At 49.6% G+C, this 25,405-nt stretch overlaps 2 protein-coding genes across 9 annotated transcripts in view; one reads left to right on the top strand and one right to left on the bottom strand.

Annotated features, from left to right (window-relative positions):
• Positions 1-17,005, top strand: part of CTBP2 (C-terminal binding protein 2) — a 172,012-nt gene extending 155,007 nt beyond the window's left edge. For 6 of the 7 annotated variants that reach the window (XM_025395706.1, XM_025395708.1, XM_025395707.1 and 3 more), the window contains 8 exons: positions 2,323-2,477; positions 2,722-2,866; positions 7,588-7,794; positions 10,993-11,207; positions 11,691-11,821; positions 12,337-12,464; positions 12,849-12,966; positions 15,621-17,005. In XM_025395706.1, coding sequence (XP_025251491.1) covers positions 2,323-2,477; positions 2,722-2,866; positions 7,588-7,794; positions 10,993-11,207; positions 11,691-11,821; positions 12,337-12,464; positions 12,849-12,966; positions 15,621-15,801 — 1,280 coding nt within the window. In that variant the 3' untranslated portion in view covers positions 15,802-17,005. The remainder of the gene's footprint in view (positions 1-2,322; positions 2,478-2,721; positions 2,867-7,587; positions 7,795-10,992; positions 11,208-11,690; positions 11,822-12,336; positions 12,465-12,848; positions 12,967-15,620) is intronic. The other variant, XM_025395705.1, reaches the window with a different exon arrangement.
• Positions 17,006-17,893: 888 nt separating this feature from the next.
• The window catches only part of ZRANB1 (zinc finger RANBP2-type containing 1), a 46,553-nt gene continuing 39,041 nt past the window's right edge, over positions 17,894-25,405 (bottom strand). Inside the window, exons 7-10 of one of the 2 annotated variants that reach the window (XM_025395712.1) lie at positions 23,479-23,599; positions 21,998-22,127; positions 21,614-21,843; positions 17,894-20,531 (exon numbers count right to left, since the gene is read on the bottom strand). In XM_025395712.1, the coding sequence (XP_025251497.1) occupies positions 20,313-20,531; positions 21,614-21,843; positions 21,998-22,127; positions 23,479-23,599 (700 nt within the window). In that variant the 3' untranslated portion in view covers positions 17,894-20,312. The remainder of the gene's footprint in view (positions 20,532-21,613; positions 21,844-21,997; positions 22,128-23,478; positions 23,600-25,405) is intronic. The other variant, XM_025395713.1, reaches the window with a different exon arrangement.

Below are 25,405 nucleotides of genomic sequence, written 5' to 3'. Positions count from 1 at the left end.
CATCTTGCCAGCACCCCTGAAAGTGAAGTTGGGGTGTTCCTCACCCTGCAGGAGCGATAGCCTGGGGGATGAGGCCAGGACTGCCAGGCCCCACAGGATTGTGCCCTCGGACCTCAAGTAGGGGGCCAGAAGAGCCTACTGAAAGAGAAAGAATCTTTTGGAATTTGGCAGTTGCACCATTTTCTTAGCAGCAGAGAGGCGCCCAGGTGGGAGCCATGTGTGTCGGGTTCCTTGTCGGGTGACGGTGCTGTTGTGGACCCCGCGGATGAGCTGAGGGGGCGTCCAGCTTTCTGCTGCATACTTCCTGTCCACCCATACGGGTCGTGGGCTGGCGAGGACGTGGGGGCGTTGACCCTCATCCCTGCCTTATTTCCCCCCCGCCCTGCCCTGTTTTCCTGGTGCAGATTCATGCGGACACCCCGCTTTGGGGACCTGGGCATTGGGGCAGCAGCAGGAGTGACTGGGTGCACGTGTGCCCTTGGTGTCTGAGCGTTGGGTGTGGCTGCCTCTCAGGGCTGAGAGGGACTACGATTTCTCCCAGCCAGGGGTGGCAGGAGAACTGCACACAGCTTGGGGACTATGCAGGGCTGGCTGTGGCCCTGGCTCCCCCAGCCCATTCTTCTGAGGCTGGGACAAAAGCCTTTTTTGTACTTTGTGTCCAAAGAGACGATTGTCCCAAGGCCCAGTTGCGGGTGCCCTGGGCCGTCCCTCCCTAGCACCGTGTCTAGTCTTAACAAGACGTAGGCTCCAGTGGAGGGGGATTTTCTTCCTCGGCTCCTTACTAGAGTGTGTGGCTAACTGAAATGAGCCCTGGTGGTCCAGCAGGAGCCCCCCCATGGCTGGGGTCCTGATCACCGTCCCCACCAAGTGGCCAGCTTGGGAACTACCAAGAGCCCTTGAGGAGGTTAGGGCTGGAAGGTGGCAGCCACACAGATGAAGCTGGCCTTTGCGGAAGACTCGTGCTTTTGTTTGTGGGAGCCTGAGCCTGCTGCCTTGTGGTCAAAGGCCAGCGATTCCAGGAATGTCGCACCTTCCTGGTTGGGTTACCCATGGTGGGTCACCAGGCTGGGCCCAGCCTGGAGCAGCGGCCTGAACCGGCCCGCCTCGGAGGGAGGGAGGGAGGGGACAGGGATGTAAGGCCGCCATCAGGGCTGATCTGGACATCTGAAAGCTTGATGAGCCCCAGAGCTTTCATCTGAGGTTGAAGAGTTCTAATTTGACCGGAAAAGAGACATTGCCCCTTTCTGGCATGTCGGCGGATTGCACCTCTGGAACTCAGATGCCGTTCTCTTGTATCCAGGGTGTGGGTCGTGAAGATCTGAGGTTTGGGCAGATGGTCAGGAGGACCTACAAAATCCAAGGATGGATTTGAAGGGGGCAGTTTTTCTTGGAGAAAATGCTGCTTCTCTGTCTCTGAGGTCTTCAGAGCCGGCTGGGTTTGCTGCACAGAATAGCGAGAGAAAAGAGGCCCTGGGGCTCTCGCTGCGTCCTGGGAGGGCCCTGCAGGGTGTCTGCCCTGTGTGTGCACGGGGTGCAAGCATGTGCATCTGTGGTGTGGCAGGTGAAGGCCCTCCACCACTCTGCTGAACATCTAGATGCAGCCTTGCTGGTCCAGATGAAGTTGCTAGAGAACTTGGACTTGGACTTGTGGGAAGGACCACTGGGGCCCTTCCTGGGGTCACCCCTGCCCCTCTGCCCTCACAGCTGTCCCTTCACCTTGTTGGCAGCACCAGGGAGTCTGTCAGGATTAATATGATGGCTCTGGCCTGTCTAGAGAGCTGCTTGCTGTGTGGTCCTTTGAGAAGTTTGCTCTCCTGAGCCCCCAGAGGCCTCCTGCCCTCAGGCATACCTTCCCTGCCCCAGATTCACCATTTCTTCCCACCTAGCGCAGGTGAGAAGGGCTGGAGGAGCCTGCCCAGGGCACTTGTTTATGCAGGGCCTCTCCAGGAACGCCTTACCCCCTGTCACATTGTGCGAGGGCAGCTGGTGCCGGTGCAGGTGGGGAGGCACGTGGCGTGGGAGCCCATCTTGTGCTGGACTATCCTGTGCTGGCCTCGGGGCCCCATGGTCCTGAGGCTCTTGGGACTATGGTCTGCTGGCAGGGAAGCAGCCGTGTGCATCTCCAACCAGAGCCGCAAGTGGATCGGAAGTGGGGATGGGGGCCCCTGTTCGTGACAGTGGCTCGCCGGGAGGTGATGCGGGTGGAGGTGGGGCCCTCGCTGCTCCGCCGCCCTCACTTGCCCAAGCCCTGCCCACAGTGATGAGTGGGGAGCTGCCCCTCCAGCCACCCACCCACTGTGCTCACCCCTTCCCTCCTTGCAGGTATCCGCCCCCAGATCATGAACGGCCCCCTGCACCCCCGCCCCCTGGTGGCGCTGCTGGACGGCCGCGACTGCACTGTGGAGATGCCCATCCTGAAGGACCTGGCCACTGTGGCCTTCTGTGACGCGCAGTCCACACAGGAAATCCACGAGAAGGTGGGCCCACCCTGCCCGGCCAGGGGCTGCCCTGACCTTGGGCAGTTTCCTCCCCGGCCCTCCCCAGCATCCCCCCATTTAGGTCGCCCCGAGTCACCAGCAGGCCCCAAAACCTCTGTTCCCTGCTTTCCTACTGAACTCCTCTGCCTCGGGTTCAAGGGCAATAGGGCCAGGAGACCAGGCCCAGTGGTGCCGGTGGGCTGCCCGGGGTGGGGCTCCGACCCTGTGCTCTGTTCCCACGCAGGTTCTAAACGAAGCCGTGGGTGCCATGATGTACCACACCATCACCCTCACCAGGGAGGACCTGGAGAAGTTTAAGGCCCTGAGAGTGATCGTGCGGATAGGCAGTGGCTACGACAACGTGGACATCAAGGCTGCCGGCGAGCTCGGTGAGTGCGAGGCAGCGCTGGCTGCCTGGAGTTGTGCGAGCTCCGTGGGCCCTGCTTGGGTGGGCTCGGAGAAGCAGCTGGAACTGGGACCACGGAGCAGCTGCTTCTGGCTGTAGCAAGGTGGCTGCCTGCAGGCCGGGCTGTGGAGCACCTTGCCGGCCCTGCCTTCACATGGCGCAGGTAGGATTGTCCCTGCTGGCTCCTGTGTGGGGTCTGCTGGGCTGTGATGATGCATCTCTGCCCTCGGGGCAGCACCGAGCTGCTGCTGGCTCCATCTGGAAATACCCAGTGCCACCTCCAGAGGGGAGAATGCGACTGGCCACATGTCCCCTAAACCACGCTTGCTGGGTGCATCCCCTAAACTACCCCAGCTGGGTACACAGCTCCAGACCCCTGTCCCACAGGAACGGGGCCTCCCGCTCTGGGAGGGCAGCCCTAGCAGCATCGGACCCAGGTCGGCACCAAAGCAAGGTAGACCCTCTGCCCAACACAGCAGATGACAGAGGCTTCCAAAGAAAAGCAGAGGCACAGGCGCGATCCCGGAGTTGGGGGCGTCAAAGCTGCTCATTGCACCCCCAGCCACAGGCGCTGGGGCCGTGTTGAGGGGCCTCTGCCTGGCACCTGGTGTGAGCCCGTGACGGCTGAGTGCAGAGGCACGAGGAGCAGACTGCTGTCATCGAGCGTCCTCAGGAGAGGGCCGGGTGGCCTCTGTGCTTGCTCTGTGTTTGGAACATGCTACCCCTGCACTTTGGAGTGGGAGCTGTACTCTGCCTTATGAGTGCTCAGGTGCCCCAAATTCATGAGGCTGCTAAGGGATACTTCAGAACCACTCGGAACCCAGGCACAGTGGTCCAGACAGCAGCCTGGCCTCGGAACAGCCCTTCCTGTGCTCCAGGAATAGCCTGAGCGCCATTTCCCCACCTCTGTCCCATCGGCTGAGGCCCCAGCAGGCCCCGGTGCTTCCGGGACGGGCTGGGTGTCAGATAGTCTCTGAGCAGAGCACAACATACGTCTGAATCCTGCCCTCGGGCACCGCCGGCCACGTTTTCAGGGAGGCCCCCATCGGCTCCAGCTTTCTCTCCACAACCCTAGCCTGGGGTCGGAATCTTAGCTGAGTCCCTCACTGCCATTCGGGGCAGCACCCGGGTACCAGAAGCACTGAGTGGGTCTTGGTGTCAGGAGCAGGGCTGGGGAGCCGGGCCGTGGTGGAGCTGCCCATGTACTCACAGGGGTCGGGACACGGTGGGGTGGGGCCGCCCCACAGGCAAATCCCAGAGCAAAAGGCCAGGGAAAGAGAGAGGGTCACTGAGATCCAGACCCCTTAGGGTCCTGGAAGCAGCAGCTTCACACATCCACCCCTCGCCGTCCCCACGCCCCTCGCTTGCTACCAGCCATGGCTTCCTTCCGAGCCGCTCCATTGGAACAAAGACACTCCGGAAGATGTGAGTCTTCAAAAGCGTGTTTAATATAAACTAAAATTTTCCATCTTTCCCTGGCACAAACAAGGATATTTTTGTTTGAAAACAAATGTCCTTTGTGCTCTTGGTAGAGCTGAAATCCCAAGTTTGAACAGCAGAGAAGAATACAGCTTCATGTGCCAGGGGCTCTCAAATCCTTGTCCCCACACACCTCTTGCTTCTCCAGCACGTCTGCCCCTCACCTCCCAGCTCCCAGGCCCACATGGGTGCTGACCCTCACCTTCCTCGGCTGGACCAGCAGCTGCTTTCCAGGGAGAGAGGGTAGGTCCTTGCCTGTGGAACTTTCTATTTCTCCATTTCTAGAAGGGCCCCACACAGGCAGTGGGGCTAGAAAGGCACCAGGGCCTCAATGACGGGGGGCCCAGGAGGGCCGAGATGGGAGGTTGTGTTCCCTGAGTTCTGAGACCCACAGAAGACGACCAGGACCAGGGACTGCGGTTTTGGAAAATGTTGAAGGGCTGTGAGTGGTGGATTTTCATTGATCCTGGTCCCATCTGATAAGGTCGCTTGGAAGACATCTGTGGTGCCCTTTTGAAGGGCACTTTTCAAATGTAGACTCTGGAGGCGAAAAATGAGCCTCTGTCCAGACGTCCTTTGTCTCCGAAGGCATTGCCCACATCATGCGGTCAGCGGGCCTTTTGTGCTGAGGGCTGGGAGCGGCAGGTGGCTGCAGGCAGGCCCTCCTCCTGATGTGAAAGGGGGTCCCTGGCAGGCCCAGAAAACAGGGCCCTCCATGTTGGACGAGGCAGCACACTAGGCCTCTGGTGAAGCCTTCCGGGATCGCAAGGTTCTGAGCCATCAGCTCTGGAATGACGGGCGAGAGTCAGCCCTTGAGGAAGCTGCTCACCTGCACTTCTTCCCACGAGCCAGGAAGACACGGAAGACACGAGGGGAAGACCTTGAGAGGCCCTACACCCCTCCCCACCCCCGCCGCCTCCAGCAAGCTGGTTGATCTGGTTCCCGTGCCAGTGGCAGTCCTGAAGGGATGAAAGCACCATGGCACTGACCGTGAGAGCAAAGCAGCTTGCCTCTCTGGTGCCGTGTTTCAGGCTCCACGTACACTGGGAGGCCCAGCCTGTGAGTATCAGAGCCGCCCATCGTGTGGCACTTGAAGGATCAGCTTGACTCATCCAGAAGGGAGGCTGCATCCACGGGGCGTTGTAGGACAGCTAAGACGCTCCCTCCGAGAGGGCGGTGAGGTTATGGAGGTTCCTGGCCGTGGCGCCGCTGCAGTGGGGCTGGGAAGGTTCTTCCATCCCAGGCAGTGGCTGCAGCTCTTCCTCCTGCACCCTCTCCCCGTCCTGGGACTCTGCACTCTGGTGAGCACTGGAACCGAGGAGCTGGATGTCCAAGTTCGGTGAGAAGACTGACCGGATGTCCTGCTTCAGCCTCCCTTTTTGTGCCCCACCCACCCCGGGGCCTTTACACAGGTGGCCTTGCGGGGTCTCAGCTGGCATCAGCCCATGTTCTAGGAGGAGCTGCTGCTGCTCACACCAGGCAGCATGGCCAAGCCCCGGCCGCAGCACGGAGCCAGTGTCCTTGAGGGTGATTCTGCTGCGGGGCCTCCCTGCTGGGCTTTAGCCCGCCCGAGGAATGCAAATTCTCCCAACCGCCAAAGATTGTCTTCAACCTCTGGCATTGGCCTCAGTCTATCTGACTCTAATAATAACATGGCATGTGATCAAGCCCCAGCTTCTCTGCTGAGCTATTTCAAATGAACGAGGCCCGTTTCCTGCAAGATTGCTGGCATCCAGCTCGTGGGAAAGTTGGTCGGCCTCAGTCACAGTCAGCCACACTGTTCCCTTGGCAGTTGTCTGTGGCCCGGAGGAGCCCTCGGTGGCCACATTGGGTGGGTGGGTGACCTGCTCATGGTGGCTTCACCTTCTCTGAGCTGTGTGTCCTGCTGAGGGGGTCACTCTCAAGACCCTAGACCTAGGGGTGGCCCTCTTAGGGAGACAGCCATGCAGCTGTCTAGAAAGTGGGTTTGCGGTGCCCACTGCTCTTGTTTCCTGTCCAGTAGAGCCCAAGAAGCTGCCTTGGTGGTCGCTGTCCCCACTCCAATCTTCAGGACTTGATAGAGGAATCGTGGGTTGGTTTAAAGGTGGCCCTGTCCTGGTGCCTTGGGCAACCCTTGTTGGGAGAGGCACTCTCCTAGGGGGTCCCAAACCTGAGATTAGGAGGGAACCTTCTCACCTGGGCTGACATGGTGCCCAAACAACCACACCCCTCCTCAGAGAGCTCAACTGGGAGCCACAGGCTGGCTGCTGAGCCCACCCCCTGGGGCCGTACCCCTGGCTCGGCCCTCTGGTCTCTGCTGCAAGTAGGCGTCTGGTTCTCCACCTGTTGGGTGGTAGGGAGGGGCCGCTCCTGGCCTGGCCCTCTGCCTCCTTGCACCCCTGTTGTATCTGGCATTCATTCGTTCTTCCCCAGACGCCCTCTGGCTGTGGAGGGTAAATGTCGGGGCCCTTTCTGCCTATTGTGGGTTAACTCTCCACGCCACAGTTGCCTTGTGCTGGGAGATACTTGACCCTGGTCTCTGCAGCTCGGATGGGGCCAGAGGGCTCACCCCAAGCCGCGCTTGGCCCTGAAGGCTGCTCCACGGGGCAGGGAGGGCATCCTGTCTGGTCTAGTTCTTCCCCCCAGAGCAGGGTGCTGAACACAGGGCCACAGGATGACTGTGCACACGCTTCCGACATCAGTTCTGTCCCAGGGCCAGCCCTTGCATCCATGTGGGGGTGGAACAAGTATGTTTAAAACGTATGTTTTTTGCATCAAACTGTTAGCATACCTTAAAACCAAAAGCCATTCTTTGTCACCCCTGCCAGCTCTGTGAGGAAGACCCTGAGGGGTTTGAGCCTGAGTGGGGTCCATTTGGAGGAGTCTGGTCTTACCAGACTTACCACTAACTTGCTGCCACTCCAGGTCCTTTCTTGGGACTCAGCACAAGCCCGGGAGGAGGCCAGTCAGGCCCGAGATCAGCCATAGGAGTTGGGCTGTTCCTGAGCCACGTCCTGGAGCAAAAGTCCTCCTTGGGAGGGAGGGCGGACGTTCGGGCTAGAGGCTCCCAAGCATCAGAGCCTGAGGGCCTGCCACCCACGTGCCCAGCCCCGCGTCTGCTAGACGATAAGATGGGCCTCCCCCCGTGCCAACAACCCCGTGTCAGGAGGGCAGGCTGGGAGCCCTGGGGCTTCCCCACTGATCTTGAGGTTTTGTCATCTCCGGCCTTGGCCTCGTCCCTTTTAGGAATTGCTGTGTGCAACATCCCGTCTGCAGCCGTGGAAGAGACGGCGGACTCTACCATCTGCCACATCCTCAATCTGTACCGGAGGAACACGTGGCTGTACCAGGCACTGCGGGAAGGCACGCGGGTGCAGAGCGTGGAGCAGATCCGAGAGGTGGCCTCGGGAGCGGCCCGCATCCGTGGGGAGACGCTGGGCCTCATCGGCTTTGGTACGTGCCACCCTCTGCATCCATCCCCGCCCCCTCCGACGCGGGCTGGCGTAGTGGGGACCCCTCGGGAGAGGCAACCCCAGCCTGCTCTTGAGGAGTCCCCAGGGCAGGCAGGGCCAGCCCCCTCCCTGTGTCGCACGGGGTAGGAGATCGGAGTCAACACCCATCAGGGAACTCGCCCCAGAGGCAGGATCTGGGCTGGTTCGGGAAGAATGCGTGTCCGCTGCTGTCTGCGGTGTCTGGCAGGACAGCATTCTCTGCTGTGGGGCAGCAGGCAAGGCACCGCGCCCACTAAATTTCCCTGGGCAGGGGCTGTATGGAGCTGTGTCGTGGAGAAGCAGCCAGGCTTGGGGCTCAAGTAGGGGCTGGCGGTTTAGTGGAGACCTGGACTATGGACATGGCCTCACTCCTGAAGGCCTTCAAATGCCGGGTTGGGGTGGCAGAGTCAGGCCATCAGCTTGGAAAGCTCCTGAGAGAGGGCCAGGAAAAGGAGACACGTGGGGAGAGGCCCCAGGAGGGTCTTCAGCAAGGTGGTGGGGGCAGGTGCCAAGGAGAAGGTGACGGTAAACAGCCTGATTCCACGGGGGCTCGAGGAGGCGCCCACCCTGCTCACCATCAGGGTCCACACCACACCCAGGAGACCTCAGCCCGTTGCCACTGAATCTCAACACCACCACTTACCAGCTCTGTGGCCTTGTGGGAATTACCTGAGCTTTTTGCCTCAGTTTCCCAGTCTGTAAGTAGATATTTGGTGGGATACATGGTATCTGCCTTTTGGGACTCCAAGAAGGCGCGTGTGCACACGGGGCCAGTAATGTTCTGGCCTCCGGGAGACTCCCAGCTGCTGCTCAGCCTCTGCTTGGAGCTCCGCACCTCCGGGGATGAAGCTCCCGTGCTCCTCTCCCCACGAGCCCTGCCCTGGACCTGGGGTGCTGCTTGAACGAGAGCGAGGTTGCTGGACGCTTCCAGGAGTGTACATCTTTCTGTCCCCTCTACGGGCCACGATCTCCTGGGTCTGGCCTCGCCTGGGGTCTGAGTTGAAGTGCCCGGTGCTGGGGATTTTTTAAAGGACCCACCGTGTTTTGACTTTGTTGGAAAGGCAGAGGTGGCATGAACACCAGGCTCCCTCTGTCCAGGCCCCACTGGGCCTCGTGGCTCGGAAATGCTGCTTCATCTCCATCTTCGTATACTCTGAAGCCCCCCGGAGCCTCGGTGGTCTCTGGCCAGGCTGCATAGCCTGGGGCCATGTGGTCATGAGTACCCTGGGTGCACGGTGGGGCCTCACTGGGGAAGTGCTTGTTTCAGGGGCTTCTGACTTCTTCCTGGGGTTGTTCCTGTGACTCTGCCCTTGTCATTCAACTTTTAAAACCCTCTCGGTGTATGGAGGCCAGTTCAGCCCCCAGCCACCGCCCTGTTTTCTCGAGACTGTACACTAGCCACTGCTACCACTACCCTGGGTCCCCAGCACAGGGGCTGTCATGGTCTCTCCTTGCTCCCTTTCCAGGTGTCTCTGTAGCCTTCAGGACTGTTGCTGCCACAGCCATCCTGGGCTAAGAGCTTTTGCTGACCTCGGGTTCCACTGAGCAAGAGTCCCCCAGGCCCAGCTGGCTCAGGGCAGCAGGCGGGTGGGGCGGTGCTGCCAAGAGAGGGCAGCCTGGGGCTGGGGGCATGGACAGAAACTGAAGGAAAGGTAGCCTGTGGGAGCTGTGCTTTTTAAAAGGTGGTGTAGGGTGGTGGGGGAGTAGGTCTCTTCTGTAGGGAATGGGTTTTGATTAAGTCAGTAGCAGGATTAAGTCATTAGGTCGTCAGAAAATCTCGGATAAAGTTCAAGGGGTTTGTGAACTTGGGGAAAAAAACAAAGAAATAGGACCCAGTCCCCGTCGGCACGGTTGAAATCTGGGCTTGGTGCTCTGGGCTGCTGTTCCACAGGCCCTCCAGGCCCTGGATCTGCAGAGTGTGAGCCCCACTGATTGAAGCGTGTTCGTGCACAGACACCATGAACGGGGATGGCGGCTGCAGGAACAGCAGTTGCATGCTGGGGTCCTCAGTGTCATGTTGCCAGTGCGTCAGAGAGCCATCTCTCTCTCCGTCCCTGCCACCGTCCAGTACTGCCTGCTCCAAGGGGTGACACTGATGAGGGGAGGCGTGATGGTTCGTGCCTTGCTATGCTAGTTGCCCTGCAGCTGTCCCTGATGAGACTGGCCTTATTCAACCTTTGTTCTAACTACGGCAGTTGTCCTAGCCAGGCCCTCAGTTAGATGGAGCTGCTGCAGGAGGAGGAGCCATCCAGCGCTGAGGTACCCCTGGAACACGGGCTGCCTGCTCGGAAATGCGCATCTTTGTCTTTCTCCCGCCTGCACCTTGGAACCATGGCTTTAAAGATTCCTTCTGTGATCTCCAGTCGAGCCCAGTCGAGCATCAACACTAACCATTTTGTTTTCAAAATGCTGACAATTGCTCTGGGAAGCTGGAGGTGCTATCGAGGGGACCGCATGGGTTTATGAAATGACAGCTGTTGGGGAGTGGGAGACACCTCCTCATCCTGTGACACAGCTGGCGGGAGGCCCAGGCTGCATACTTGCAGATGGGCACGAGGCCCCACCAGTGGGACAGGTCCAGGCCTAATGGTCACCTGCCCTGCCTCCCGCCCAGAACACAGTAGCACGTGGCCAGTCTGCACTCGGGCCGGCCTGCAGGGAGCCACTGTGTTCATGTCACCCTTCGCAGGAGCGAGCCCAGCGATGAAGAGGCAGGACATCACTCCCTGTTATATTGAGAGCAAGTTTTTCAAACACAAAGTTCATGTTAAGAAGCCTGCAATGCACACAAGAAGTGTGGAGAGGAGTGGGGACAGAGGACACGGGTGGTGATGGGAGGGGCATGTGGGCTTGTCAGAACACTGTAATTGTGTTTGAAAATGTCAGTAACAAGGAAGGGTTGTTTTGTTTTGTTTTTAACAAAATTCCTGCTGTGGCCAATATAAGCAGCAAGCACTGCGGTCCTCACCTGTCCTACATCGGCCATGGTGGCCCCTCGCGGGCAGTGCTTGACTCAGGCCTAAGCTTTGGGCACACAGTTTCTCCGGCAGCAGCTACCAGCAGGGATGGCAAGCCCGGACTCAGCTCAGACGCAATGGAGGTGGCAGCGCTGGGGCGCGGGCTGTGGACTCACTCACCTGGACGCTCTGTTTCTGTACAGGTCGCACGGGGCAGGCGGTTGCAGTTCGAGCCAAGGCCTTTGGATTCAGCGTCATATTTTATGACCCCTACTTGCAGGATGGGATCGAGCGGTCCCTGGGCGTGCAGAGGGTCTACACCCTGCAGGATTTGCTGTATCAGAGCGACTGCGTCTCCTTGCACTGCAATCTCAACGAGCATAACCACCACCTCATCAATGACTTTACCATAAAGCAGGTAATTTGAAAATAGATGCCATGGAAGCTTCTGTCGAAAGGTGGTAGCACTTGCTGGTGGGCACAAGAGGGACATGGAGGGCAAGGGAGATGGTTTCTGGATACAATTGAGCAGGGAAGAGACCCTGCAACACACCAGAGACAAGTCAGGTGAAGCCCTTCCTCGGCTGAGCCGGGCTAAGCAGAGACGGACAGGCGCTAGCCAGGACCCAGCTTCACAGGCTGCCCAGAGCCTGCCAAGAGGCCCGCAGCTCGGCACAGTCCAGCCTCTCCACCGTGTTGCTTCCTGTCAGGATCAGCAGAAACAGCCCTGGCTTCCAGCCTTCACCAAAACTTCCCGCTCCCTTCCCTCAAACTGCAGCACACACATTAAACCACTTAGACCAATGAAACTCCTGGCTTGCAGCTTTCTTCTTTAAACCTTGGTACAAGAGTCTTCCACCATGCCAGTGTGCCTGTAACCGGCTTTTCTTTCCTTCCACAGATGAGGCAGGGAGCATTCCTTGTGAACGCAGCCCGTGGTGGCCTGGTGGACGAGAAAGCCTTAGCACAAGCCCTCAAGGAGGGCAGGATACGAGGGGCAGCCCTCGACGTGCATGAGTCGGAGCCCTTTAGGTGCGTGTTGCCCTAGCTGCCTACCAGCAGCCCACAGGGCCCAACTCCACACCCGACCCTCACACTTTGAACTTGAGGCCCTTTTCCCAAACAGGTCCCTGGGCAGGAAACTCCAGAGATGACATTTACAGTCTCTGTTTTTCTAAGGATTGTGCTGTATTCTAATCGTAAAAGGACTGGAAGTTTCCCAAAGGTCATCCGGGAAAGGAGAGGCAGAAAATTGGTGGTGGTGGCGGTGGTTCTGGTCTTTAGACAGACAGGCGTCATCTCTGCCCTGGATTAGAGCAGGACAAGCGTTCAATAGAATTGGACTTTTTGATCTACCAATTACAGTTCTTACAGAATTTTGATAATTACATTCAACCCAGCCTTCATAAAATACCATCACAGATGTTCATGTATCCACGCTATCTATGCAGCTACTTTCCTACACGGCCAAGAGCTCCCTCGTGCTGAGGAGGGCAGGGAGAGTATGCAGCGTTTCCCGCTTACTCTTTTTTTCTACATTTTTCTAGCTTTGCTCAGGGTCCGTTGAAAGATGCACCGAATCTCATCTGCACTCCTCACACTGCCTGGTATAGCGAGCAGGCATCACTGGAGATGAGGGAGGCAGCTGCCACGGAGATCCGCCGAGCCATCACAGGTGAGCACCTCCGTGCCTCTGGCCTGCCAAGGGCAGCCTCAGTTCCACAGTCCAGCCGGCTCCCATCCTGCTGGCTACAGGTGGCTCTTAACAGGTGGAATTCATTTTTAGCACCAAATGTATATGACTTGGGCCCTGTTGATTTATGTAAGCCCTGAACTAAACTTCAGAGAAGGAACCATTCCCTTTAGGCCCAGACATAAACTCAGGGGTTCGGGCGGGGCAGACAGAGGCTGAAGGTCAGTGTTGAAGAGCTCAAGCACTTGGGCCTTTGGATGTTTTACGTTTTCACAAATGCTTATTTCCCCACATAAGCAGCTACAGGTGTAATGTTAAACTTCTTGTGATTTGTAAAAATATGATATTTTAATCATCTTACCCTAGGTCGCATCCCAGAAAGCTTAAGAAACTGTGTGAACAAGGAATTTTTTGTCACATCAGCGCCTTGGTCAGTAATAGACCAGCAAGCAATTCATCCTGAGCTCAATGGTGCCACATACAGGTGAGAAGAGGAACTGACTGTATCTCAGCCTGTGAGCACCACACCCCGGGGCCCGGGAGAGAAGCCCAAACTTGGTGGGAAGCTTACCTCCCGCAGATGCTACAGCAGGGCCACAACAATTGGCCTTCTCAGCAGGAACTGTGTGCACTGCCCCCTCAGGTCTTCCAATGCCTAATTTCATGGAACAGAAGCTATTTTAAAAGGGAATGGGTTCGGTCACATGTGATTGACCACAGGTGCTAGGAACTGCCTTTCATTCTAAAGCCATCTTAGAACCAAAAGGCTTCTGAGCCAGGCGTGGTAGCACACACCTATAATCTCAGCTGCTAGGGAGGCTGAGGCGGGAGAGTTGCTTGAACCTGAGAGGTGGAGACTGCAGTGAGCCGAGATCACCCACTGCCCTCCAGCCTGGGCCACAGAGTGAGATAACCCCGCCTCCCGCTCCCCCAACCACCAAAAAAAAAAAAAGGCTTCTCAAAGAGAAAGGCTTATGTAGGTAAGATGTTCAAGTGCACAGGTCTGTGAGCAAGTTCATTTTCTAATTTGAATCTTATGTCCACGGAAGGCATTCTGGCCAATGAAGGTACAATCAACTCAGGATAATGACCTTGTCCACATGCTAAGGATGATGCCTGTAGTTTGGGTCGGCTGCGACACGAGCCGTACTCGGGAACGCAGAGTGGGGTAAAGACAGGAGCCCTCCCAGGGAGGTGGTTTCTTTTCTGGTATTTCCCATCCACGAGTCGGTTTTCTCCCACCCCCACCCCCACATTATTGCTGGATTCCCAGGAAATCAGTAGCCCCTTCATGCATAAAGTTGCAGCCTTGAATCTTAAGAAAAATTTTTACATACTCTAAACCATGGTTTCTAGCTCTTGGCAATAGATACATTTGGGGCCGATCATTCTCTTCATTCGCCTGGCCTGTGCATTCTAGGACGTTTAGCAACATCCCTGGCCTCTACCCACGGGATGCCAGTAGCACCTCCCACTCCCACTCATGATGATTGCAAATGTTTCCAGACATTGCCACACGTCCCCTGCTATAGCCATAGTGACGACCAGGGTGCGTTTAGTTTGTGTAATGAAGGCTCCGACCCTGAAGCAGCTATGCGGTGCTTGCAGGTCACGTGGCTGTCTTCACATTTCCTCCAGTCCCATCCTTTTGGTCCTCACAAGTATTTTCAAGCCCATCATAGCATCAGATCCCCCTGTTGGGTGAAGTTGGGGGCCCACCTCTTCATGTCACCATTGTATTTATCCTTCATGTAAGCCGGGGCTCTTAGGCCCCCTAGAACAGTGTATGTGCACTGAGGAAGGGACTGGAAGGGGACCCTCATGACCAGAGTCCTTCTGAAGGTCTTGGGGATTTCTGACTGGTGGTGACAGGATGGCAGGGTGGCTTCCACAGTGAGATGCCTCCTCTACCTGGATGATAAAGGGTTTGGGAACTATGCCCTGCCTCCTAAGTCTGTGTGAATACACTGAGTCCCACTTTGCCCGAGGACCCTATGTTCTGTGGGTGGTGAATGCAGTAGTTTAGTGAGTTCTGGCTGCCATAATTGAGTAGCATTGACTGGGTGGCTTGTAAAGAAATGTCTTGCAGTTCTGGAGGCTGGAAGTCTGAGATGAGGCTGCCATCATGGTCAGGTTCTGGTGAGGGCCAGGCAGCTGACCGTCAGCTTCTTCCCGCATCCTCATATGGCAGAGAGAGGGCCAGAGCACTAACTAGACTCCCTTCTCTAAGGGCACTCATCCCACTCATGACCCAGTCATTTCCTGACCCAGTCACTTCCCAAGGGCTTTACCTCTTAAGGTCATCACCTTGGAGGTGTGAGATTTGAACTGGAATTAGGGGGATGGAGGGAGACAAACGTTCAGTCCCTAAGAGTCCATTGTGCTCTGTTGGGAAATCATTTTATCAGTCAGAAGTAACTGGTGAACACTTGGGAGTCCATTTTGTACAAAGTGTTTTTTTTAAACAGTAGAGTAGTATATCCACATTCATAATTAGTATGGGCTAGTATCTTGTTGTTATCTAAAAACTACAAAATTAGTGGCCCTGTGTTTTGATTGGACTAGTTTTTATAAATTAGTTGGCAGTGTTTGAGACTTCTCCTTGCTTTGGGGATAGGGAGGATAAACTGTCCCATAAAAATTGTTAGCCAGGGCCGGGCGCAGTGGCTCACGCCTGTAATCCCAGCACTTTGGGAGGCTGAGGCGGGCGGATCACAAGGTCAGGAGATTGAGACCATCCTGGCCAACATGGTAAAACCCCGTCTCTAACAAAAATACAAAAATTAGCTGGGTGCGGTAGCGTGCACCTGTAGTCCCAGCTACTCGGGAGGCTGAGGCAGGAGAATCACTTTAACCCAGGAGGCAGAGCTCACGCCACTCACTGCACTCCAGCCTGGCAACAGGGTGAGACTGTCTCCAAAAAAAAAAAAAAAATTATTAGCCAGGCGTGGTGTCTCTAGCCTGTACTCCCAGGACTCTGGGAGGCCTATGGGGGGGGAATCACTTGAGCTCAAGAGTTTGAGACCAGCCTGGACAGCCTGGCAAAACTGCCTGTCAGAATGCTAAAGTAGGAAAAGAGCTAAGAGCTTGGCAACTCTGCCCTCAACTTACTAGGCCCTATTTCTGTGTGTTCCTTAGATATCCGCCAGGCATCGTGGGGGTGGCTCCAGGAGGACTTCCTGCAGCCATGGAAGGGATCATCCCTGGAGGCATCCCAGTGACTCACAACCTCCCGACAGTGGCACATCCTTCCCAAGCGCCCTCTCCCAACCAGCCCACAAAACATGGGGACAATCGAGAGCACCCCAACGAGCAATAGCAGAGAATGCCAGAAGGTAATCATTCAGATACACTTGGGACCAAGAGACAGTGAAAAATAGATGAACTAAGAGAAAAAGAATCTGATGGTCTTTGTAACTGATTCTGGACATATGCATCATTGATGTTGCAGTGTTAAAACTACAAGAGCTAGAAAACTGAAGATGTCGTCTGCTTACGGAAGCGCTGAAAGACTAGGATGTGATTTATTAACGACCAACTTCTGTTATTGTGTGTTAAGTTTTTCATCTGTGCATCAAATCACAAAGAATAAATAGAGCTTTTTTCTTTCTCAGTCCCTTGGGCACAGCAGGTCCTGAACACCCTGCTCTACAATGTTGCATCAAGAGTTCAAACAACAAAATAAAAAATATTAAGAGGAAATCCCCATCCTGTGACTTGAGTCCCTTAAGTCTACAGGGGCTGGAGACCTCTTTTTGCTAATAGGAAAATCACATAACTACAAAATGGGGAGAAAACTGTTTGCCTGTGGTAGACACCTGCACGCATAGGATTGAAGACAGTACAGGCTCCTGTACAGAAAAGCGTCTCTCACACCTGAACTGCATACTGAGCGGGCAAGTTGGTTGTAAGTTCAGTAAAACCCTCTGATGATGCAAAAAAAAAAAAAAAAAAAAAAAAAGTATTAAGTTTCACAAGCTGTTTGTACTCAAATATATTTTCTCAGTTTCAGATCCTCTGCTATTTTATTGAGTGGAAAGTCTTGAGCTGAAAGGGTTCAAGAAGAATAATGTTGCATTTCCTTATGTCTCAGGAAACACTTTTTATGGTAACTTGTCAGATTGTCTATGAACAAACCCACTTTTTTAGACATTGATAAAGTCTTCTTTTCTTCACGTGATATTTTATACAAGAACACTTCAGATGTATTAGATGTGACTGATTTTAACAAATCCTATTAGATTTGTATCAGCTAGTTCCATGTTCTGCTCATAGTCTTTTGTGAATCATTGCCTTTTTGTTTAAAAAGATGGCCTATTTTGAGCCTTTGTATAGGTACATTCCTGTTTTTGTGACAAAAGAAAAACTTTAAAATTGTCCCAAACAGAAAAATAATGGCTATCAGAAGTATGTTTTGTTTTAGTGTGAGTTACCGTTACTGTATTTGTTTATTGTAAAGGTGGACATTTAGCGTTCAGTGCAGTTTTCAATAAAAAGTAATTAAAATTTGTTAAGTTCTGAAATTCAAGTACATCTCACTAATGTAAAAGTTCTCTACTTGAGATGTTTAAGGCAACTGCATTGTCAATTAGCCAGTTTCCAACTCTTGTTACTACAGGGTTCTGCCTATTCCATAACCAGACTCAAGAACGCTGACAATTACCTCATGTGATACAAAGTTTAATTGAAAAATCAAAACCTCACACAAGTCCATCATTATCAAGTCATGCCATCCTTAAGATGTAAATGGTGGGTTAGAGCTAAGTCTTACCTTCAAAAAAAAAAAAAAAAAAGCTCAACTTAAGAGTTCTGATTTTAATTTACCCCAAAGCAAAATGGCCTGGACCTGGTTCAAGGCAGGGAAGTGACCCTTGAAACTGTTTTGCCAATAACCTAACAAAATATTTACAAAGAAGTGTTGCAAAATAGTCCCATGAGTTAAGAACTTGAAGTTGATTTAATGGATCTTCTTTTTAAATAGAATTAAACCTTTATACTAAGTGTCTGCTAAGTGTCAATTAAGTCCAACAATTCCAGGTATCAAACTCCCTCTGAGCTCTTCCTTATACTTCCCTTCCCATTAAAACAAAACAAAAAACTCATGGTGTCTTACAGCCTTTGGCTTGCCTGGCCTTGTCTGCTCACTCTAAGGTGGTGGCCCCATCCCAACTCTACCATAAAAGTGTCCATTAACACAAGCTCACATGGAGAGAGACGGCACTCATAGTTACTGACCTATCACCCCAGGAAACAAAAAGGTAGTTTAACATCTTTGTAACCACTCTCAAAGAGACTATGAAATATGCGTGGAAAGGAGGCCAAGCGCACACAGAGTATCTTACCTTCACATACGTGAAGAAGTCTGGGACACGAGGAACCTAAGAGTCAAAAACATAAGGCAGGTCTGAGTCCATGGCCCACCTGGGTTTTGTTTAATTAGATCTTGGTTGCCCAAACCAAAATTTATATACATGTATATGAATTTGACTCCAAGGAAGAACAGGTCAAAACAAAATGCCATGCTCTGTTTGCTCTATGCGAAGAACCATCAAGTCCACAGACCGAAGGTATGACTTACTATCCAGAGTCAATCATTTATCAGAGTCTGTCACCTAGCCATGTGTAATCTTTGAAAAAGGACTATATTCTATCTTGGGACAATAATTATGGCTGTTTAATAGTTCAAGAGCATAATACAGCATTGATTTACCAAAAATTTTGGCCTTTAACAGCCAGTCTATGAAAACCATTTAGAGCCCCATTCCTGTCTGTAGCCTAGGAAATGGAACCATCTTTAATTCTTTCCCACAGGGAAGAATGCTGCACCTATCACACTATGTGGTCAGGGTCACTGATAATAAATAAATAAATAGAGCGCGCAGAGGAAACAACACTCACCAAACCACGACACACAGTAGAAGCTAAGTACGGAGCATACACTCGCTGGACAACGCTGCTGCAATGCAGACTGCAATGGCTACATGCTTTTCCCCCTAACAATTCTCTTTGGCTTCTTCAATTGGGAGGGCAGATTTTGCTTAACAGGCAACTAGAACAGGATCTCTGCCCACTAAAAAATTATCCCTATACATAGAGAAAAGTTACTACAGATGCTAAGTAGTCAGAATGCTAACATTTTCTACAAACTCGATTAACTAATTATTGGCCAAAATGAAAGCAAACAATATAGCCCATTTTTAAGAACACATTCACCACTTGAAACAGCAGCATTTACATTATATCAAAGATTCATTTCTACGGAATCATACTACAAAAATCATTTTTTCCTGCAAGATTTAGCATGCAGCAAAAATGATCTTTTCATCCTGGGAACACTTTTTTACTGAGTTTTTGGGGGGTGGAACTAAAGACATGACAGTTTTGTGGGTATTTTTCTATTTTTAGTATCATTCTGGCAGCAAATTTGAGGTTGTACACATTTCATTATCAACTAAAAAACAAGCAAATACTTGAAGGTTTTCACAGCCTTTTCATCACAGGGAAGGGAAAAAAAAAATACGTGTGTGTGTGTGTGTGTGTGTGTGTCATCCTTCCAAATTCCTGGCCACATCAATAGTCTAGAAAGTGCTTATCAGGACACCAAGTATTTCTGTGTTCCTGAGATAGGTCTGAAATTTTTACCCAGTATTGAATGTATACCTGAAGTGGTCAAATAATACTTCTTATAAAAAAGTTTTTCTACCTACGATTATAATTTTAACTTTAAATAAGAATGGCCACAATTAACCAACATGCAAAAATTCTCAGACTAAACACTGAGAAATTCTTCATAGAATGCATTTACCACCTTATTGCATTTTTTAAATCTTTATTCTGTAGTGAATGGGTGTTCCCAATCTGCCTAAGCAAAGGCATGCCATGCCCTTCTAACAAGATTTGCTTAGAGCAGAGGTGATGAAAGGAAGAATCCGAAGGCCTATGGCATGGCAATTTGGGAGTAGTACACTGTGGATGGAGTCCAAGTGAGCAAACTGCACACAATTCATTTAGTGACAAGTGGGCTTGCTCCCTTTTCATCCAGGAAAAAAACTACTCAGACCACTGCCCAGAATCTGGAATAAGAACCCTCATTTTAAGGTATTCTTCCCAACAAATAAATATCTAAATATCGAAAGGGGGCATATCAGAAAACTTAAGACACAATAACCAAAACCAAAACCCTCTTCAAAACAAGTAAGCAATGTCTATATTTAGTTCACTCTAAAACATTCTTAGCTCTTCTTGCAGTTTGTTCCTAAAAGATTTGATTGGATTGGACACAACAGGAACTAAATCATTAATAAAATAAAAGGTTATTTTTATGTTTTGGTGTAGATAATCTGTACAAAACGTTTCCAGATCTCTGAGACTTAGATGGATCTTTTAAGGTTAAAGTAGAATGTCAGGTTCTACTGAAATAATATCTTAAAGGAACAAAGAGCCATTTGCCATGTGCTTTTTCTAAGTGCCCATGCTGAAAAAATTTTCTCAATAATATGAAGATGCTGGTACAACTTTTCCTATTACACAATTTCTTACACAACCACATGCGTTACATTTATAGACAGATTTACAATTTGAAAGGAAAAAAAGTTCTGTCTTAATAAAATTAGGTTTTTTTACAAACTGTAGTCCAACTAAAGTTCTCTGTCCCATCACGCAGCAGAGGCATTATCTCCATTAGGTGTGTGTGGTCCAGGAAAACACTTCCCCGAGCAGATCCTGCCAGATTTGGTTCATTCCATGATGTCGACTCTGCTTGGAGCACCACACTAACTTTAGGGTCATTACAGATCTGATGCCTTGGTCTTCTGCTGTTCGATTTTTTTGTCATTCATCTTCATCATCCTCATCTTCCTCTCCATCGGACAGGGATGTACACGGCCGGATCTGTCGGTAGCGGTCAAGCCATTTCTCTACCATCTGAGTGACCAGGGGGTGATTTCGCCGCCGAGAGCTCTTCTGCATGGCGACCAGAACTCCCCCCTCTGTCACACAGCAGTCCAGCCACTCCCTGAGCAGTTTTTCTTGCTGTTCCTCATTACCTAGCTTTTGGAGGAATATGAAGACAAAGGGAAAAATCATACAACAGATCAGAGACTTGGTAGGAATGTGACATGGAAACTGACAGCTGGTATGCTAACTCATGAAAAGGCCAAAGCAATCAACTTTTCACATGGTTTTGATCTCTTGGAAGTTTTGTGTTTAAAGTCCAGTTTGCTCTGGTTAAATTTAAAAAGACATCAATGGCAAATTTTTCAGAAAAAAACTAAAGAGAAAAGCACACTAGAGGGTACTCTGTAAGATAAAGTAACAAAAAACAAATGTCCTAATAAACTGATCCTGGCAAGCCACAGCTTCAAACACATGACAAGGTAAGTTTACTTAGTCAATTATGTACAAGCTGAAATTATACAAGTTACGGTCTATGAATTTTTCTTCATGTTGTGATTATAAACGTTTTATGATAATTACTAGTATATTGAATAAAAGACCAATACTTTTCTAAGAACACTGGCTTTCTGAAAGAGCGCTGTTTTTGTACCTTCTCACCACCTCCCGTCTGATCTATACTACCCTTTCACTCCCCTTCATCTACAATACCTGGTATTCCTGCTCCTGCCACTGCACCAGAGCCCCAAATGTTCCTCTTCTCGGTAAACTAGCCATTGGCTTACCACACTATCCAGAGTAAAACCCAAAGCTTTAAAAAGCCTTCAGTGAACTCCACCCCATCCCTATCCTCTCTGACCTCCCTCCCTCCCTCCCTCCACTGCCGCCTACCCTCTTTCCCTGTTGCTTACTCCTCTTAAACCACACTGGCCCTGCAATTCTTGGAACTCTGCTTTCAGATAAAAACTCGCTTCATTCCCTAAATGCCGTATTTAAATCACAAACCTCATCTTTACTTTTTAAAAACCATCACCACCTTAAGTTCCTTGATGTGTCCCCCATACAGCAGTTTTGAAAAGGTAAATTTCAAAGTATAACTGGTATCTTCAGCAATTACTACAATCACATTCAGAAATTAAGTGACAGTGCAGATAAAACCACACCTGAAAGGCACCTCAGGCTCTTTCTGGTACAAGGTCACTACTAGAAATAGTTCATGGGAGAAAGACACTGCTTACCTCCTGAGCAGAAAGGAAGTGCACGTGGAGTAGCTTCCTTTCACTGTCAACCAGAGGCAAAAATGTGATGGTGACATCATCATCAGTATTCAGATTAGCACCAGCACCTCGGTTGCCATAGCCATCATTTTCCATGGCAACCAAAGCAGAGAAGTGGCCCCTTGTATACCCCAGAGCAATCGGACTTTTCCAACAAAAACTCTGTTCCCACAACAAAGGCAGATAAACACCTGGAAAGAGAGGGAAGAAAATCCCAACAGTTACAGGAAGAAAGAGCCACTCCCTCACTGCCCTTGTTCACATTCCCCTGTCCACTGCTCCTTTCTGACATCTGAGCCATTCTGTTCAAAGAAACTTGTAAAATGCTCCTGAATAATGGCTTACCTTGAAACCGAGTATATCCTAAAGTTTCTCCCCGGAAACTCTTGTAATATTTTACTCCATAAACTATAATTGGTCGTCTAAGAATATGTGCCAGTACAAAAATGTGCGTCTGCTCCAAGCTTGCTCCAGGCTGTACAGAACAAAACAAAAACTTAAAACATTTTATTACCACTCCTGGAAAACTGATGTGTAAAAAATAATACTACCTCCCCTTTAGTATACTATCACAGTTGGTTTTTAAGAAAGAAAAAATTGTCAAAGCAGCATTTGATTCCTCAAATAATAAATCCAATAAAACTGTAAAAGAAATCTACAAAGGCTACATGCAAATATCATTTACCATCCAAACTCACAAATTATATAGACGTACATACATATTTTGAAATATCCCTTGCTACCCAACCTCACCACTAACTCTCCAACCTCAGGAACCAGAAATTCAGATAGCTAAGGATGCTTTATTATCACATTCTGGTTAAGTTACTGTGAAAGCACTACCTACAACAAAGTCCTCCTGAAATAAAAAAGTGAGCCTGTTTCATGCAAATGTAAATGGCAGTGTCACCTAACTCGTGACTACTAATATTAAATGGGTCCATCATCAAGCTACAATGCATGGTGTGAGATAATGTGTCTCATGTAAATCAACCACTATGAATCCTGCCCAAATTACCCAAAGATGGGGTACCTCCTTCTCTAAGTTCAAATGAACCATGGTGCTTTATGGAAAAAAAAGGAGTGGTTGTATATATATTTGTACTTTACAGTTTGGTATACTGAAGTGCTTCATAAAATAAAGCATGAAACCAAGAGTCTAAGGGACAACCCTATATAGTTCCATGTTACAAGAAGCCTTCATTAATAAAAAGGGGTTAGCAAACTTGGAAAAATTCATTCCCACATTAATCAGAAATCATTCCTATTGATGGTAATTAGTTCAGAGTAAGCTAAACTACCCTTTCCCTTTGCCTACATGACACAGGTATTGCCTCACCACAGGGAGCATTATAAAGATTGACAACTGGATCCTCAGGGCCTGAGAGATCAGCAACAGCAATGCAAGTACCTACCAGTTCAGTAATCTTGAGTAAGTGTCCCCAGAGACAGAACAGAGCTCACCTGGATAGGTACCATAGGCATTCAAGCCTATGCTGCAGGAATGGAGAGCCATCCCAAGACTATCTAGTGTATGTAACCATCACAGCACAGCTTTCACTTTTTGATGTTTTTTAATCATTCAATATAACAACACATATTACTCTCTCCCCTGTTCTGCAGTGAGGACTTGCTATGGTCATCTATACTTACTATGCTATTTATTTGATATATAGCAGTCATCACTAGAACCCAAGTCGACTGATATCAAGTCAAGCATTCTTTTCTTTGACCACACTGCCCCCAAAATGGTTTGCTCAAATCAATCAATTTAGACTACATGCTCACTTTTCTCATAGAAGCAACGAGACTTGAAGCATCCTCACCTGACTAGCAAGAGAGAGTATAAATGCCCAGTCTTCTTGCCACTGTTCTTCTCTCAAGGAAAAATGTAAACCAAAGCTCTGAGAATACCATGATTCCCAATCTTTCCAGCGTGTGTAAAACCTGAAAAAGCAGGATAGTAAAAAAAATAAGCCTTCTATAAATAAAACATTTATAGTTCTGATCATTTTTCTTTAACACAGTCTTTAAGCAGTTTGTGAAACAATAATTTTATTTTGCCTGGTTGGTAATCCCTCTTCCGCTAGCGGATACCTTGTAACATCCTTTAACATCTTTAGCCAGAATTTCATTTACCAACAACCAAATTTTCAAACTTCAAACGCTAATTATGAGACTGGTTATTTTCGACTGTCTACAATTAGTTTACCAAAAAAAAAAAAAAAAAAAAAAGTCATCTGAAATGTTGGATACAAAGACACTACATTTCTCTATCAATGTATAGTACACCACCTACTTGATCACTTGTATAAACAACAGATGGGAAATATTCCGTGTGTTCATAGTATCAAGATCATCTCCCTGAGATTTCTTTCCATAAATAATTTCTCTCTGATGATCACCTAATAATTCAAAAGCAACCAAAAAGAAACCCACTGCAATGACAGAAAACATTCCTTCTTTATGCTTAACACTGAATTACTGAAAACAACATCGATTCTTTGTCTATCAGATATAAAAATTCAGAAATAATTATGTTCAAAATTATGGTTCACTGTCTTATAAAACAAGCCAACTAAGACCTCTAAAATGAAGACAGACATTTAATCTGTTTATAACATCACATTTATCTTCCATACATCTGAATTCTAGGTAAAAGAAACCAAAGACAATTCTGTTCCTGTTGTTAAAAAGTTTCAGCATATTAAAGTTAAACGTGAACAGGTGTGGTAGCTCACACCTGTAATTCTAGCACTTTGGGAAGCTGAAGGAGGAGGATTGCCTGAGGTCCAGAATTCAAAACAACCTGGCCAACATGGTGAGACCCCATCTATTCTTTTTAAAAAAAAAAAAAAAGTTAAATGGGTTGGTGTCACAAGTAGCTTTACAGTAATTTAATGAAGGGCTTCTTAGAAAGTAAATTAATATATTTTCTAAAGAAATTAAAATATAATGTTCCAGAGTAAAAACTCAGTTTAAAACATTTTTCCTACTCCAGGTAACTGAGGATGTTTAATTATAATTCCAAATGTTTTAAAATTAAAATATATATATTCTTCTTTTATAACAGCTAAGATACACAGGAATGTGTCTGAAAATTTTGGCAACAGTGATAAAATACAATGTTTTGAAAAGTTCAAGGAGAAATATCAAACACAAATTGTTAATACTGAAAGTTGCAGGCAGTTAGAAATTTCTTGGTTAATGCCTAAAATCACTTTGTAAGTAAGACAGCTAAGTCAGCCAGAAATTCAATGGTGATTGCATTCAAAACTCTACAAAGACCACTGAAGAAGGGAGTTCAATAAAATATACTTTAAAACTAAACATGTTAAAATGTTCATCCTCACCACCCCAAGACCTAAACTCTGAAACTACCAGGGTCTCCATAAGAACAGACAAGCAAACCAAATCCAGCAGTGTGTGACCGGATGGTACAGGAATACCAGTTTGGGTTACATTCAAAACTCAATTCCATGTTCATGGATTGGAAGGCTCAATACTGTTAAGCTGGCAATACCACCATCACCCCAATTCATCTACAAATTAAATGCAATCCCAGTCATAATCCCAGCTGTCTTTTTCACAAAAATTGATAAGCTGGATCCTAAAATATATATGGAAATCCAAAGGACTCAAAATGGTCAAAACAATGTTGAAAAAGAAATACAAAGTCAGATGACTTACACTCCTGATTTCAAAATTTATTACAATGATATGAACATCCAGACAGTCTGGTACTGACATGAG

This window comes from Theropithecus gelada, chromosome 9 (genome assembly GCF_003255815.1).
Source record: "Theropithecus gelada isolate Dixy chromosome 9, Tgel_1.0, whole genome shotgun sequence".
Taxonomy (NCBI): Eukaryota; Metazoa; Chordata; class Mammalia; order Primates; family Cercopithecidae; genus Theropithecus; species Theropithecus gelada.
The sequence above is the reverse complement of the archived record's forward strand: the minus strand, read 5'-3'. Positions and strand labels throughout refer to the sequence as shown.